Source organism: Hyperolius riggenbachi, chromosome 5, assembly GCF_040937935.1.
Source record: "Hyperolius riggenbachi isolate aHypRig1 chromosome 5, aHypRig1.pri, whole genome shotgun sequence".
NCBI lineage: Eukaryota > Metazoa > Chordata > Amphibia > Anura > Hyperoliidae > Hyperolius > Hyperolius riggenbachi.
Genome location: NC_090650.1, coordinates 153893129 through 153910539, shown reverse-complemented (window position 1 = coordinate 153910539; position 17411 = coordinate 153893129). Strand labels below are relative to the sequence as shown.

The 17411-nt window shown below is 44.1% G+C and overlaps 1 protein-coding gene across 10 annotated transcripts in view; it reads left to right on the top strand.

Annotated features, from left to right (window-relative positions):
- Nucleotides 1–17411, top strand: part of SUGCT (succinyl-CoA:glutarate-CoA transferase) — a 1486943-nt gene that overhangs the window by 568181 nt on the left and 901351 nt on the right. For all 10 annotated transcript variants that reach the window (XM_068236374.1, XM_068236376.1, XM_068236375.1 and 7 more), the window contains exon 12: nucleotides 3853–3955. In XM_068236374.1, the coding sequence (XP_068092475.1) occupies nucleotides 3853–3955 (103 nt within the window). The remainder of the gene's footprint in view (nucleotides 1–3852; nucleotides 3956–17411) is intronic.

Sequence of the window (17411 nt, the reverse complement as noted above, 5' to 3'; positions counted from 1 at the left end):
ACTGCACAAAGTTGGCATTTATAGAAGAGTGGCAAGAAGAAAGGCATTGTTAACAGAAAGCATAAAAAGTCCCGTTTGCAGTTTGCCACAAGCCATGTGGGGGACACAGCAACCATGTGGAAGAAGGTGCTCTGGTCAGATGAGACCAAAATGGAACTTTTTGGCCAAAATGCAAAACGCTATGTGTGGCAGAAAACTAACACTGCACATTACTCTGAACACACCATCCCCACTGTCAAATATGGTGGTGGCAGCATCATGCTCGGGGGGTGCATCTCTTCAGCAGGGACAGGGAAGCTGGTCAGTGTTGATGGGAAGATGGATGGAGCCAAATACAGGGCAAACTTGGAAGAAAAACTCTTGGAGACTGCAAAAGACTTGAGACTGGGGCGGAGTTTCAACCTCCAGCAGGACAATGACCCTAAACATAAAGCCAGGGTAACAATGGAATGGTTTAAAACAAAACATATCTATGTGTTAGAATGGCCCAGTCAAAGTCCAGATCTAAATCCAATCGAGAATCTATGGCAAGATCTGAAAACTGCTGTTCACAAACGCTGTCCATCTAATCTGACTGAGCTGAAGCTGTTTTGCAAAGAAGAATGGGCAAGGATTTCAGTCTCTAGATGTGCAAAGCTGGTAGAGACATACCCTAAAAGACTGGCAGGTGTAATTGCAGCAAAAGGTGGTTCTACGAAGTATTGACTCAGGGGGCCGAATAATTACGCACACCCCACTTTGCAGTTATTTATTTATAAAAAATGTTTGGAATGATGTATGATTTTGGAACACTTCTCACATGTACACCACTTTGTATTGGTCTTTCACGTGGAATTCCAATAAAATTGATACATGTTTGTGGCAGTAATGTGACAAAATGTGTTTTAAAAAGACAGATCGGAATGGTTTTATACCCATGGCCAGTTGCCATCATCCCTCCTGGATGAAGGCAGTACCAAAGGGACAATTCCAGCGAGTTAGAAGGAATTGTTCCAAAATATCAGATTATAAAAGTCAGGTATCTGTGCTATCCAGAAGATTTGTTGAAAGGGGATACAGCCCTGGGAGGATAGGGGAATTGGAAAGAGAAGTGGAGGGTATGGATAGAGAGTATCTGGTGAGGGGTAAGATAAAGGAGGACTCGGAGATCTCATCTGAGATCCCGTTTATATCTACCTTTAATGCACAGCACAGACTAGTGGAGAAGATTGTTAGTAGGCACTGGCCAGTGCTACAACAAGACGCACAACTCAAGTGTATCATACCCACAAGACCAAAATTTATTTACAGAATGGCCCCCAATTTGAGGGACCTGTTGGTCCCCAGCTGTGTGGACCCACCAACCCAAAGGACTGTTCCTTGGCAGAGACCGGGTTATCGTAGATGTAGGAATTGCTGTATATGCAGGGATACTGCAAGTGAATCAGTTGACAACATATGGTCTGGTTATTTTAAGAGGGATTTTAAAATTAAACAATTTATGACTTGTTCTTCCACATATGTGGTGTATGTTTTAACATGCGGCTGCGGGTTGCAGTATGTTGGGAGAACAACGCAACCGTTAAAAAAACGAATATATCAGCATATATATAATGTCAGGAAGGGGTATGATTGACACAGTGTATCGGCCCATTTCTCTGAAGCACATGCCTGTAATCCATCCAGTCTCAAGGTTGTTGCAGTGGAACATGTGCGTTCGCACTGGCGCGGGGGAAATCGGGTGCAGCAGCTGTGTAAAAAAGAGACTGAGTGGATTTACAGGCTAGGAACAAGTTCGCCTAAGGGTCTAAATATAGAATTAGACATCAATTGCTTTATTGCTAATGCATGCAAGACTCATGGGGTTTGTGTATTGAAAGGTTGGTATCTAATTGATCACATTTGTATGAGATTGTTGAGTTTGCACATAATTTGCACTGACACTTTACTTTTATTTATATTATCATGGTAATTTACATCATGGTAATCTTACACATGTTTTAAGTTTTATGTTTGGTTTGTGTTTACACGTTTCAGTATTAAAGGTGTATTCCCCCTTAAGGGAAATTGAGGTATATGTAGATAGTTTTTCATGTAATTGTATATCACCAATAATACAAATGGGGCTATGGGTATAGGGAGATAATGATAGGGGTGTAGTAGGATTCATGACCCAGTCACTGTATAGGGTAGAATATAAGGGGAGATTAGGGTAGTAATCACGAGATAATTATGTGTAGCTTATAGGTTAGTTATGAAGTAATATTGAAATTCATTAAGCACTGTATTAAAGTTATATTTATTTATAATGAAAGGGTATGTTGGAGTTTGTAGTAATATATGGAAGCACATAATTACATGGTGTGGTAATATATGTTGTAATTTACGTGAGCCATGCAAAGCGCTGTTTATAGACACTGTGCGTTATGATTAAATTACTTAGGAGTATGCTGTAATAATTTAAGGTTTTATGTTTTAAAAATATGTATTTCGCATTGTTGATGTTGTAATTTTATGTAATCCGTGCCGTGGATATAATGGTCAGCACGCCAGGAGGTAGCCTAGCAACAGAAGAGGGTGGTGTTGCGGGCGGATCCCTGGGCGGAGGAGGCGCGGCTGGAATATTTGTAATGCAGACGTCGTAGCCACTGAATGAGTCACGCACTAGTGACGAAACGCGTAGGGCGGAGTCAAGGGTGCACGCACTGACGTCACGTGATCGCGAGCAGGAAGGACGGCTTGGTGGCGTGCGGCTCCAGTCTATCCATGGTGCGGAGCGTAGGTGACTGCTGTCAGCCTGCTTAAAGTGTTCAATAAAATTGGATGTCATCTTTTACAATCGGGTCCTCCTTGGCTGACTTCCGGATGATTGTGATATGCTGATATTCAAGATGCGCTTCTGGTAAGTGCATTCACGAGGGGAGAGTGACGCTGGTTTCCTCATTCGGTGGTGGCACTACCCCCAGGAGTGCAAGTACGGGGTGCAAGTTACAGTGTTTTTAGACGATACTTTGCACTATGTGCGTTTTATTTTGATTTTATAGGGTATTGGAAGCGCAGTGAATAGATTGGAATTATTGGTATATGAGAGGTGAAGTGACCTGCTTTTTTCCTGCGAGCCCCTATCTGTGACTTAAAAAGTGAATTCCATTGGAGCGCAGTATATTCTCTGTATTTTAATGTGACAAAATGTGGAAAACTTCAAGGGGGCCGAATACTTTTGCAACCCACTGTATTTGCAGCAGTGTTTGTTTTCCTGAAAATCTAGCATTTAATAGATTACCCCCATAATTATTGTACCATGATCAGAGCTATCAGCAACATATGGATAAAGTACATAGTTGGTGACAAGACTATTTAGATAACAGTGGGGCACATGTCCCTATGACCCCACTGATTCATAATTCCAAATTGTGTTGCTAATAAATGTGAACATTGTGTTGCTAACAGTTTTAGAGCTTATATTTGACATATGTTTCACATGTGACAGGCAGGAACAAGTCAGGACTGCTTCATATCAGGGTTTTCAGATCAAAACTCATAGCATTTCGTATTTTACTTTGCTTTCCCCATAGAATTTTAATGCTATTGTCTTACAAATGTGATGATCATTACTGCAGAAAAGGCCTTGAGGAAATCCACTGACCATATATGAAATTGCTGATAATTTTGGTTTGCATATCACATTAAGACAATCAGATATAATTACAAGGCTTTTTAACCATGTTCTTTGCCTGAGGCTGTAAGTGTTTGCATTTCCGTTGAACTTTTTTTTGTGCTGTAATGTTGGCTTCTTGGGAATAAACCAGTGTGGTAGTATTTTACATCCTTTTGAAGAAAGAGTTCAGACCACAATATCTTGTTTCTTCCTAGATTCTCAGAAAAAACAACCTCTGAGTGGCTCCAGCTTTTTGAAGGAAGTGGCATCCCATATGGTCCAATCAACAGTATTAAGCAAGTGTTCTCAGAACCCCAGGTCAGTCCAAGAACATTTATTTTATATTTTTGGCTTGCATTTATTCTGTGCAGCTTGTAAAATTATGATATGGGTGATTTTCAACGTTTAAAGATTGGTAACTACAGTGCAATTGAATTCAAACGTTATCTCAGAATATTACTTAACCGAAAACCTCTTGCTCTGGTTTTGTTATAATTTTGCTCCTTTAATGTGATATCTTGTGGATGTTTTCCCTTCTGAGTGCAGGAACCAGAGAGTTCAAATTTAGTCAATTAGGCCTGTTTCAAGAACAGGTGCTAGAATGACCACCTGTGTGTGCGGTACATGCTGTGGTACATGCACTCGGCGGCTGACAGGGAAGCAGCCCATGGATGCAGATTCCAAGGCTTTTATTAGGTAGGATTTGTATGTTTCTTAAAGCAATTCACTAGGTGTTACTGTGGTACATGCATACTTTTTTTTTTAAATCCATAAATGATTTGTTCTATTTTTTTGTGGGTTGTATGTAGAGATGGCCCAAACGGTTCGCTTGCGAACGGTTCCAGGCGAACTTTGGGTGGTTCGCAAACGTGAACTTTTCCGGAAGTTCGATTTGCCCCCATAGTGCACCATCAGGGCCGGCTTTAGGGGGGGGCAAGAGGGGGCAGAGCCCCCTCAAATAGACTTCTTGCCCCCTCAAATCTATCAGCCGCTCTGCCACTGCTTCCTGGTCCGTGGAACGCAGTGTAGTGAGCGGCAGGCACGTAGTTATGACGCTGCCGCTCTCTGCTCTCCCCCCTTGCTGAGTTGCTGTACAGTGGCTGGAAAACGCAGTGCCAAGCTGCTCCGCCCCTTCTTCCTGTCACCATCCTCAGATTATGCCCGCTTAATCTCCTCCTCCCAGTTGGTTTTGAATTCAGCGCGGTCTCGCTGGGGCTGGGGAGCAGAGCAGAAGTGTGCTGAGGAGATCAAAGGGCTGCAGACACCTGGCACTTCACCGCTCTGAAGACTGAGCAGCGATGAAGCAAGACTGACTGAGGAGGGGGGGAACTTGAAGGATGCAGCGGCATCTGGCCAGCAGAGTTATGAGGACTGCATGTCGGGGGAGGAGGTCTGGATTCCTGTCTATCTTGGGTTTTTTTGTGTGGGTCTGTCTCCCCCCCTCTCTCTCTCTCACCCTCCTTCTTTCTCTGTCTCGCTCTGTGTGTGTGTAGTAGTGTTATGTGTGCAGTGCAATGTGTGTATGTTGGGGGTAGTATGGAAACAGTGTGTGTTGTGTGCCTCTATCTGTGCCCATGTGTGTGTCTCTCTATTTGTGTGTGTGTGTGTGTGTGTGTGTGTGTATAGTGTTGTGTGCAGTGCAATGTGTGTGTGTTGGGGTAGTATGGAAACAGTGTGTGTGTTGTGTGCCTCTATCTGTGCCCATGTGTGTGCCTCTCTCTCTGTCCTAGTGTGTGTTGTTTGTGTGTGTGTGTTGGGGTAGTATGGAAACAGAGTGTGTGTGTGTGTGTGTGTGTGTGTGTGTGTGTGTGTGTGTGTGTGTGTGTGTGTGTGTGCCTCTATCTGTGCCCATGTGTGTGCCTCTCTCTCTGTCCTAGTGTGTGTAGTGTTGTGTGCAGTGTGTGTGTGTGTGTGTGAGTTGGGGTAGTATGGAAACAGTGTGTGTTGTGTGTCTCTATCTGTGCCCATGTGTGTGCCTCTCTCTGTGTCCGTGTGTGTGTGTGTGTGTGTGTGTGCGTGCGCGTGTGCGCGCCTCTGTGTCCAGTCCTGTGTGCGTGTATGTTTTTTAGTGTGTGTGTGTGTGTGTGTGTGTGTGTGTGTGTGTGTGTCTCTCTCTTAGTGATATAGCCCCTGCTAAAGCTTATACTCTGTGCCTGTACTGACATTAAACTAGCTGCAGTGTGAGATCTCTGATGCCTCCATTATGTACAGTGTAAGCTGTTCCTCTGTGCCTGTACTGATACTAATCTAACTGCAGTGTGTGCTGATCTCTGCTACCTCCAGTATGTACAGCATTCGCGGTTACTGTGTGCCTGTAGTGATGGTAAACTAGCTGCAGTGTGTACTGATCTCTGCTACCTCCAGTATGCACAGCATTAGCTGTTACTGTGTGTCTGTACTGATGGTAAACTAGCTGCAGTGTGTACTGATCTCTGCTACCTCCAGTATGCACAGCATTAGCTGTTACTGAGTGTCTGTACTGATGGTAAACTAGCTGCAGTGTGTACTTATCTCTGCTACCTCTAGTATGTACAGCATTAGCTGTTACTCTGTACCTAAACGTTAACTCACTGTAGTGTGTGCCCTTCATTTCTAACCCCCGTGTGTTGTTCATTTCTACCCCTACCTCCAGTATGTACAGTATAAGCTGTTACTCTGTGCCTGTGCTGATAGTAAACTAGCTGCAGCATGTTTTTTTTTTTTTATATTCTTTATCTGCAGCATGTTTTGATCTCTGCTACCTCCAGTATGTACAGTATAAGCTGTTACTCTGTGCCTGTGCTGATAGTAAACTGATAGTAAACTAGCTGCAGCATGTTTTGATCTCTGCTACCTCCAGTATGTACTATATAAGTTGTTCTGTGCCTTCTGATTGTAAACCAGCTGTATTGTATGTACAGTATTAGCTGTAAAGCCTGGTACACACATACAATTTTGATTGGCCAATTTTACTCTTCTAGGTATTATATTATTAGAGGTCAGCTCTGTTCATAGTATTTAAAGTCCTCATACTAGATGGGGGTGGTAAAATTGGTCAGTGATTGGCCAATCAAAATTGAACGTGTGTATGCATTTTTACTCTATGCCTATACTAATAGTAAATAATCTAATTAAAGGATAGGAGGCTCCACCCAACATTTTTCTGGGCAGGCCCTTTATCTTTAGGTTACAACGCTGCTAAGTTCATGTATATTTGGCCCCACCCATGACCACGCCCATGGTCTGCTGCATGACCACGCCCATTTTTCAGGGTTTTTTTTATGCCCCCTGCAAATTTCTGTCTGCCCCCTCATATGTGCCTGTCTAGAACCGGCCCTGTGCACCATTAGGGTCAACTTTGACCCTCTACATCACAGTCAGCAGGCCCGTTGCAGCCAATCAGGCTACACTATCACCTGGAGCTACCCCTCCCCCCCTATAAAAGGCAGGCAGCGCCGGCCATTATAGTCGTTGGTGTCCCTGTAGTAATTAGTGAAGGGAAAGCTGCTGGCAGACTGTCATAGGAAAAGATTAGTTAGGCTCTTGTAAGCTTGTTAGCTTGCTCCTGGCTGATTGTTATTCCTAAAATAGCATCCCACAACTGCTCTTTTGAGAGCTAATCTTGTTCTTGTTTTTTTATTTTTTTTCCTCCCTCCTCCCCTCCTTCCCTCCTCCCCTCCTCCACTCCTTCCCTCCTCTCTTCTCCCCTCCTCCCTCCCTCCCCTCGCTCTCTCTCTCCTCCCTCCTTCCTCCTCTCTCTCTCTCTCTCTGATTTTGTCTTCCAGGGATTTGCAGGCTGTCAAAAGCAAGCTCACATACATTGACCAGGAATGGAACCCAGGTCAACTGCTTGGAAGGCAGCTATGCTCACCACTATACCACTATTGGCCGGGAATCAAACCCAGGTCAACTAACATTACAGGCTGCAGCCAGCCATTTCACTCATCTCTTCAACTACAAGAAAGGCCCAGGAGTAGTCTTAGCTACCGTAATATCTGTTACGGCAGGGCCCTTATTACACTTTCTCTTACAGAGCTATGGAAAACGTTTTGCCCATGCGATAAAGCGAGATACAAAAATTAAATCATGCCTAGCAGGGGATGGTTTCAATCCATCAACCTCTGGGTTATAGGCCCAGCACACTTCCGCTGCGCCACTCTGCAGTCTGCTTACATTTGTATACAATCTTCAAGTTTAACCACATAAGGACCGCAGGATTTTTATATGATCTGTGCTGGGTGGGCTCTTCAGCCCACAACACAGATCAGGTTTTAGCCATGGCGATCAGACGTCCCCCCTTTTTTACCCACTAAGGGATGTCCTGCTGGGGGGGGTCTGACCGCCGCCGGCTATCTGTGTTTAGCGGGGGGGGGGGGGAGGGGGCTCCTCAAAGCCCCCCTCCGCAGTGCTATTCCCCCCTCCTACTCCTTCCCTCCCTCTCCTCTATGGGCGGTACAGGACGGCGATCCGTCCAGAACCGCCTCTGATAGGCTTTAGCCTATCAGACGGCGGCGATCCCCGGCCAATCAGAGGCCGGGGATCGCCGATCTCCTTTACGGCAGTGCCGTATGCTGTAAACACCGGGAATTTCTTGCCCAGGTGTCTGCATTTCGCCTGCGAGCCGCGATCGGAGGCTCGCAGACTCGCAGGCTGTTCTCGGAGACCCCCTCCATGAACAAGTGGCTGTTTCCATGGAAACACCACTGCGACCAGCCTATCGGCGTTGGCTGGTCGGGAGAATCTGTATTGTTAAAATCGCACAAAAGTAAACATACCAGTGTGTTACGGGACATCTTCTATTACCCTCTGTCACAATTTCGCCGCTCCCCGCCGCATTAAAAGCAGTCAAAAACAGTTTTTAAAAGTTTGTTTATAAACAAACAAAATGGCCACCAAAACAGGAAGTAGATTGATGTACAATATGTCCACACATAGAAAATACATCCATACACAAGCAGGCTGTATACAGCTTTCCTTTTGAATCTCAAAAGATCATTTGTGTGTTTACCTTCTGTCCCCTTCTTCTCTCATGCACTGAACATTACAGGCTTCCTGCAGACAGCTCTGCCTGTGTTTGTAATTCCTCAGTATGTGTCAGCCAGCTACTTTCACAGCCTAACAGAGGAGGATTTTTATCCAGCTCTCTTCTATCACTGATAAGATAGCAGAGAAGCTGCTGGCTTATGTAAACAAAACACACACTGGAGTGTGCATAGAGGAACAGACCAGCACGGAAGAGTTGGCAGCCTTCCAGACACAGGCTGACAAGTCTGACAGGGGAAAGATACATTGATTTATTACAGAGACCGTGATAGTACAAAGTGCTGCAGTGAGCTAGAACAGATTAGAATAAGTTTAGGAACTTGTAGGATGGTAGAAAAAACGTTGTAATTTTTGTTACAGAGTCACTTTAAGTGGTTAAGAAGGGTACATTAGTTCCCTTCACAAAAGACACAAGGCAAGGCTGTCCCTGGGGAGGAAGGGAGGAAGGAGGGATTACACATGCAGTAGTTTAGGCCTGCAATTTAGCATTTAATGTGATTTCTGCCCTTAAAACACTGCTTTGCGTGAAAACTAAAAAATGTTCTGGGACTTTTGACATCTATCCCACTCAACCATGACGCCCTCCAGGTGTTAGAAGCCTTGAAACATCTTTTCCATCACTTTTCTAGCCAGCATAATTTTTTCTAAATTTCGCTTCCCCATTAAAGTCTATGGCAGTTCGCGAACGTTCGCAAGTTCGCGAACGTTTGCGGAGGTTCGCGAACCTAAAATCGGAGGTTTGGGCCATCTCTAGTTGTATGTAATGAGGCAATTAATCTAACAACTGAAGCTTGTAGGACATATTGATTCCATGCATAACTAATAAAAAATGTATTGCTATCCAGTGTGAAATCACTTGTGTCCATGTCTTTTGCTGATTTTTCCATACTTTTCTTGGCCCCTGTCCTGTGCTGTGCCCTGCAGTCTTGGTCCCAGGCGCACCAATAACATTATGCTGTGCCTCCCTAATAATGTGTCTTGTTCCTCATCCATACCTATACTGTGCTCTGAGTGGCTAGTCTGCCTCTCATGTTGAATTATCCACTTCTGATACTCCTAGCATACGCCACCCCTTTGCTCTGGGTCCCACTCCCCATGCCATGTTCCCTAATTTGAATCCATATATTGTAACACAGTTTCTAGTCCACTCCCGTAGTATGTCCCTCTGCTATTGGTCCCCTTAATACTGTGCCCCCTGCTTAATCTATCTATAATTTGACACCAATTCCTGGTCTTCCCTTTACAATGTATCCTGAATTATGGTCCTCTCAAAGGGAGAGGGGAAGGACCCCAGAAGTTGGCCTGATAGCTCAGACCCAGGCCCTGAGTTCATTAAAATTCACTTTGACTGCTATGCCAGTTCCTATGCCACTGATTTCGAGATCTTAAATAGTTACATGAGAATCAATCTTTCTCCATTACGAAGCTATATATACAAATAATTATTAAATTTCACAGAAAGGGTAGAGTAGTGCAAAAATATCTGACCTAAAGCAAAAAGAGAATTGAGAGCTTGAAGAACATGTAGTCTTGCTTCTAGAAATTCCTTGCTTGTCTTGGAGAGTAGGAGTAGAGATGGCCCGAACCTCCGATTTTAGGTTCGCGAACCTCCGCAAACGTTCGCGAACCACAATAGACTTCAATGGGGAGGCGAACTTTGAAAACTAGAAACATTTATGCTGGCCACTAAAGTGATGGAAAAGATGTTTCAAGGGTTCTAACATCTGAGTTTTTGCATGGATGAGTGGGATAGACGCCAAAAGTCCCGGGGAAAAATGTGGATTTGACGCAAAGCAGCATTTTAAGGGCAGAAATCACATTGCATGCTAAATTGGAGGCCTAAAGTGCTTTAAAACATCTTGCATGTGTATACATCAATCAGGGAGTCTAATTAGAGTACTGCTTCACACTGACACACCAAACTCACTGTGTAACGCACCGCAAACAGCTGTTTGTGTTGTGACGGCCGTGCTGGACTGGTGCACACCATGGCGAGAGTGCAGGCGATAGCAGTTTTCAAGCCCATATGGTCGCCAGGCTGAGGTAGCTCAATGACAGAACAACAGTGACTGTCCAGCTGATCGAATTTGGTCTGTCCACAATGAAGCAACGACCTTATTATCTTTGGTGTGCAATGACTGGTATTACAAATGTGCAGCTGTCACACACAGACAGGTACCGGACAGCCACAGTGACACCGCGTGCGCTCACATAGGTAGGTGGGTGCACTGAACAACAGGTAGGTATATGCAGTGATGTGTATTGCAATGTGCACCCGTCACACACATACAGGTACCGGACGGGCACAGTGACACTGCGTGCGCTCTCGTAGGTAGGTGGGTGCACTGAAGGGAACAACAGGTAGGTATATGCAGTGATGGGTCTTACAATGTGCACCTGTCACACACAGAAAGGTACCGGACAGGCACAATGACACTGCGTGTGCTCACATAGGTAGGTGGGTGCACTGAACAGGTAGGTATATGTAGTGGTGGGTATTACAAATGTGCAGCTGTCACACACAGACAGGTACCGGACAGGCACAGTGACACTGCGAGCGCTCACGTAGGTAGGTGGGTGCACTGAACAACAGGTAGGTATATGCAGTGATTGGGCAGCACGGTGGCGTAGTGGTTAGCTCTCTCGCCTTGCAGCGCTGAGTCCCTGGTTCGAATCCCAGCCAGGGCACTATCTGCAAAGAGTTTGTATGTTCTCTCCGTGTCTGCGTGGGTTTCCTCCGGGTACTCCGGTTTCCTCCCACATTCCAAAAACATACAGATAAGTTAATTGGCTCCCCCTAAAAATTGGCCCTAGACTACAGTACTTACACTTCATAATATAGACATATGGCAATGGTAGGGATTAGATTGTGAGCTCCTTTGAGGGACAGTTAGTGACAAGACAATATATATATACACTGTACAGCGCTGCGTAATATGTCGGCGCTATATAAATACTAAATAATAATAATAATAATAATATTACAAAGTGCACCGGTCACACATACAGGTAGTCACTGAATGTGCTGGGCCTGGCAGTGGCACACATAGTAGGGATTACCAAGGCTGTCTATGCAACACAAGTGTCTGCGGGACACACACACAAAAAAAAGAAAAATAGATCACAAGAACAAGATTAGCTCTCAAAAGAGCTGTTCAGGGGTGCTTTATTAGCAATAAGAATCAGCAAGTAGCAAGCTAAGAAGCCTACAAGAGCCTAACTAAGCTTTCCCTATAGGTCTCTGCACAGCAGCTCTCCCTTCTCTAATTACTCCAGGGACACACGAGTGAGTCCAATGCCTGATGCTGCCTGCATTTTATAAGTGAGGGAGTGGCTCCGGGAGGGAGTGTAGCCTTATTGGCTACAATGTGCCTGCTGACTGTGATGTAGAGGGTCAAAGTTGACCCTAATGATGCACTATGGGGGCGAATCGAACTTCCGGAAAAGTTTGCGGTTCTTCGCGATCGCAAACCCCGGAAGTGCGTCTGGAACCGTTCGCCGGCGAACCGTTCAGGCCATCTCTAAGAGTAGACTGTGATAGTCACTACAGATAAGTACATCTCATTTGCTACCATGCTACTGTCCCTGGGCATGCATGTGGTCCTGTGCTCATGTACAGAATCACCCATGGTCTTATCTATTATTGGGGATTCATGCACATATTTGTGTTATTACATTCGTTTTTGCATACACATGTGGAAGCTGGCACATGCAGTGGTGAAATTACACACAAAACACTAATCTAATGCCAATATACCAGGGATGAGCACAAACTACGCCAGTGCAAATTTACGCATCGTAGTTCGCATCTACACATCGTAGTTTGCAGGTGAAGTTTCAAAACTACGCATTTAAAGAGGAATTAATGCGTAAAATATTCTAAGCATCCGCATACACTACGCTTCGCACTACACGTAATTGTGTATTTTAACGCGTAGTCTACGAAATGCATACGAAGCAAATATCTGATTTCGAAGCTGTAGTTTGGCGAAGCGTAATTGCGTAAAACTACGCGTAGTTCCAACGTAGCGAAGTTGACTGACTACGACCATCCCTGCAATATACTGTAAAGACTTCAAGCTTTTGTAATGGGCCGTATGAACCAGTTGTTTATAACTACATATTGGGACTAGACCAGTCTTACCACTCCTGATCCATTTCGTCTTTTCTAGACTCAGCTTTCCTAACCGCTAGAGATGGCCTGAATGGTTCAACTGCGAACCGATTCGCGCAAACATTGGTGGTTCGCGTTCGCGGTCTCCCGCGAACATTATGCGAGTTCGACCCGCCCCCTATACTACATCATTAGGCTCAACTTTGAACCTCTACATCACAGTCAGCAGACACGGGGCTGCCGATCAGGCTACACTCCCTCCTGGAACCCCCCCCCATATAAGGCAGCAGCATCGGCCATTATCTCACTCGGTGTGGCTGCAGTAATTATACACATTTGTTATACCAATCACTGCATACCTGTTCATGTTTACTACACCTGCGTGACAGCAGCACGCAGTGTTGTATACCAGTCACTGCACCTGTTCACGGTACCTGTGTGTGTGACAGCTGCACATTTGTTATGCCAGTCACTGCATATCTGTTCATATTTACAGCACCTGCGTGACAGCAGCACACAGTGTTATATACCAGTCACTGCACCTGTTCACTGTACCTGTGTGTGTGACAGCTGCACATTGTATTGATACCAGTTACTGCATACCTGTTCACTGCATCTGTTTGACTGCACATTCTATTAGTCAACTCAGTGCATACCTTTCACTTCATACCCCCAGCAATATGGACAAAACAAAAGGCAGAGGCACGCCACCTGGCAGATCTGTTCGAGGTCGTGCTGTCGTGATTTTGTGCGGCCCTGGACCAAAGTACAGTGTTCAGAAGGCACGTGCCATCAACCCCCAAGATTGTCAGGACGTAGTTGACTATTTAACACAGAACACCTCATCTTCCTCAGCTTCTGCACTGAACCGTGACTTATCTTCCTCCTCCTGCTCTGATTCTGGCATCCCACTTAACACTCAGTCGGCCGCCACCACCAAAGTGCCATCATCCCAGGGCTCAGCGGTGTGGAATTTTTTTTGTGTTTCTGCCTCAGATGAGAGCAATGCTATCTGTACTCTCTGCCACCAAAAATTGAGCCGTGAAAAGACCAAGACCCGCGAAGGGACAACTTCCTTACGAAGGCACATGATGGCAAAGCACAAACTGCTATGGGATGACCACCTGAGGAAAAGCAGCACACAAAATAGATTTTTTTCTGGCTGCACTGCGGCTGCAACAACAAAACAAAAGGCATGTACATGTGTCAATTCCCCTTTGGACAGTCACTGTCTATCATTGAGCTACCACAGCCCAGCGACCATATGGGCTTGAAAACCGCCATGGCATGCACTCTCGCCATGGTGCACACCAGTCCAGGATGACCATCACTACACAAACAGCTGTGTGCGGTGCGTTACACAGTGAGTTTGGTGTGTCAGTGTGAAGCAGTACACTAATTACACTACCTGATTGATGTATACACATGCAAGATGTTTTAAAGCACTTTATGCCTCCAATTTATCATTGCAATGTGATTTCTGCCCTTAAAACGGTGCTGTGCGTCAAATCCAGATTTTTCCCCGGGACTTTTAGCATGCATCCCACTCCGCCATGCACCCCTCCAGGTGTTATACACCTTAAAACATCTTTTCCATCACTTTTGTGGCCAGCATAAACTATGGAAAGATGCATATCATTTTAAAGCTCTCTTTCTCCTCTTTCCAATGATATATAAACCGGTGCCCTACGCCTTTTAGTTTTCGCTATTTTCGTGATCGAAATTGCCAGGGCCGCGACTTCAATTGCGAAAATAGAGAAAACTAAAAGGCGTAGGGCAACGATTTAGGTGTCGCCAGAAAGAGGAGAAAGAGAGCTTTAAAATTATATCCATCTTTCCATAGTTATATTGTATTACACAGGGCGACTTTTTCTCAAAGTCAGCAGCTCCATTCAGCAGAAAAAGTCGCCTTGTGTAATACAATGTAACTATGGAAAGATGGATATCATTTTAAAGCTCTCTTTCTCCTCTTTCTGGCGACACCTAAATCGTCGCCCTACACCTTTTAGTTTTCTCTATTTTCGCGATCGAAGTCGCGGCCGCGGCAATTTCGATCGCGAAAATAGCGAAAACTAAAAGGCATAGGGCAGTGGTTTATATATCATTGGAAAGAGGAGAAAGAGAGCTTTAAAATGAAATGCATCTTTCCATAGTTTCTGCACTGCTCGGAGTCCCTTTAAAATCAGAGGTTCGAGCCATCTCTACTGACCGCTCCTGTTGTGACTCCAACTCTGCCTGTTATCTGCCAGCCTGACCTCAGCCTGTGACATTAACTTGCCTATTATTCAGCAACTCTGACCTTAGTTTGAAACTTGCCTTGACCTGAAAATTAACCACTTAAGCCTAACTAGATGAAAATTTTCGTCCAGTTAGGCTGCGCGCACTCCTGCGGGTCGTGCGTGCTCCCGCGGGCCCCCCTGTGCGCGCCCCCGCTGCTGGCCGCTAGCCCACCGATCAGTGAAAGGTATTATAAATCCCTTTCGCTGATCGGACCCCCTCGGAGAAAAGCCGACAGCGTCTCTTCAGACACTGCGGCTTTTCTGAGCTCTGGTCTCCTTTCTTCTGCCTGGGAGCGAGATCGATCGCTCCCAGGACTTTTTGATTGTGGCCATCTTGTGGCCAAATAGCAAATTGCACCAAAAACACACAGTATTAAATAAATACATTTAAATACATTAAAAAAAAACCTGTTTACCTCCCACACCAAAAAATACCCACATACAAGTTTAAATAAAAAAAATTACAATAATAAAACAAAAAAAAACATAAATAGTTACCTAAGGGTCTGAACTTTTTAAATATGCATGTCAAAGGAGTATATCAATATGATTTAATAAATTATGGGCTTCTAAATAGTGATGGACGCAAATTGAAAAAATGCACCTTTATTTCCAAATAAAATATTGTCGCCATACATTGTGATAGGGACATAATTTTAATGGTGTAATACCCAGGGCATATGGGCAAATACAATACGTGAGTTTTAATTATGGAGGCATGTATTATTTTAAAACTATAATGGCTGAAAACTGAGAAATAATGAATTTTTTCAGTTTTTTTCTTATTCTTCCTGTTAAAATGCATTTACAGTAAAGTGGCTCTTAGCAAAATGTACCACCCACAGAAAGCCTAATTGGTGGTGAAAAAAAACAAGATATTGATCAATTCATTGTGATGAACAGTGATAAAGTTATTGGCAAATGAATGGGAGGTGAAAGTTGCTCGGATGTAAAACAATTTCAACCCTGTAGGCTTAAGTGGTTAAGTACCATCTTTTTCTTGTTTCCTATGTAGAGAAAACCAATTGCATTGTTGTCTGTAGTACCTGTGTCAAGTGAAGATGTTCCAGAGGCCACAAATTTGTAGTACCATTGGCAAAAATCTGTTGCTAACTAGGAGTAGCAGTGTGTTTTTCCGTGCCGGACACTGTAGTAAAAATTGCATGGCCACTCCGCATACGGAATGCCCACACCAGCCAATAGTGGCAGGAATAGCAGTAACTCTTAATCAAATTTATGGAGAACAGTCTCCTTTGGACAAGCTTTGTAAACTGATTGTACAACGTAGAGGAACTGTAGTGAAAATAATGAAATGAATAAAATTTCTTTATTCTTTACAGTATTCATTTATAAATGATTTAGTCAGTGTTTGCCCATTGTGAAATATTTTCTCTCCCTGATTTAGTGGGCTCTGTTACTTCAAGGTTTAAATTCCACTAGACCTATCCCTCTGGATCCAAGTGCTCTAAGTCTGATGCTCTGATGCATGTACCCTAGAGTATCTATTCTTACTTTTAGGATACCTTTTGGCCTGTCCACAACTTCTATGCCCTTTTTGTTTATCTTTTGACCAACATCAGACAAATACCCCTACTTGGTACTGGCTACCTATGGGTGGGGGCTACATATATTGTGGGGGACGCCTTTGGCTACCTATACTGGGGGGCTACCTATACTTGGGGGACACATTTGGCTAACTATACATATGTAGAGTAATGTTTGCAGGATTTCTTATGTAGGGTAACATTTGCTTCATTTCATAGCTGAAGTAACGTTTTCTGCAATTCATATGTTGGGTCATGGTTACTGCATTTCTTATGTGGGATGATATATACTGCATTTTCGTATGTGGCGCCATGTTTTCTGCATTTAATATGGGGCACAATGTTTACTGCATTTCTTATGTGGGGTAATGACCAATGCATTTATTATTTGACGGCCATAATAGCTGCATTTGATACTTTGGGGTTATTGCAGTGTTTGCTATTTTGAGGCCTCATGATGGCAAAATGGTATGCTAATACATAAACCAAAAGAAACACAATAACCGTACAATTAATATATTTTGTTAGCCACTTTATTCGTTACATCTTGCTAGTTCTGAGTTGTCTTTTTTTGCCATCAGTACTGTCTTATTTCTAGCACTCCGCAGAGATTTTGGTTCATACTGACATGATGGCATCATGCATTTCCTGCTAATTAATTTGCTGCACAGCCATGATACAAATCCCCCTTTCCACCACATAATAGGGAAAACACTTCTTCTTTATTATGTGTTTTTGTTGTGGAAGAAACATTGGCGTATGATGTGCATACGTTTTTTTTTTTTTTTTGGGGGGGGGGGCACATTGTCCAATTA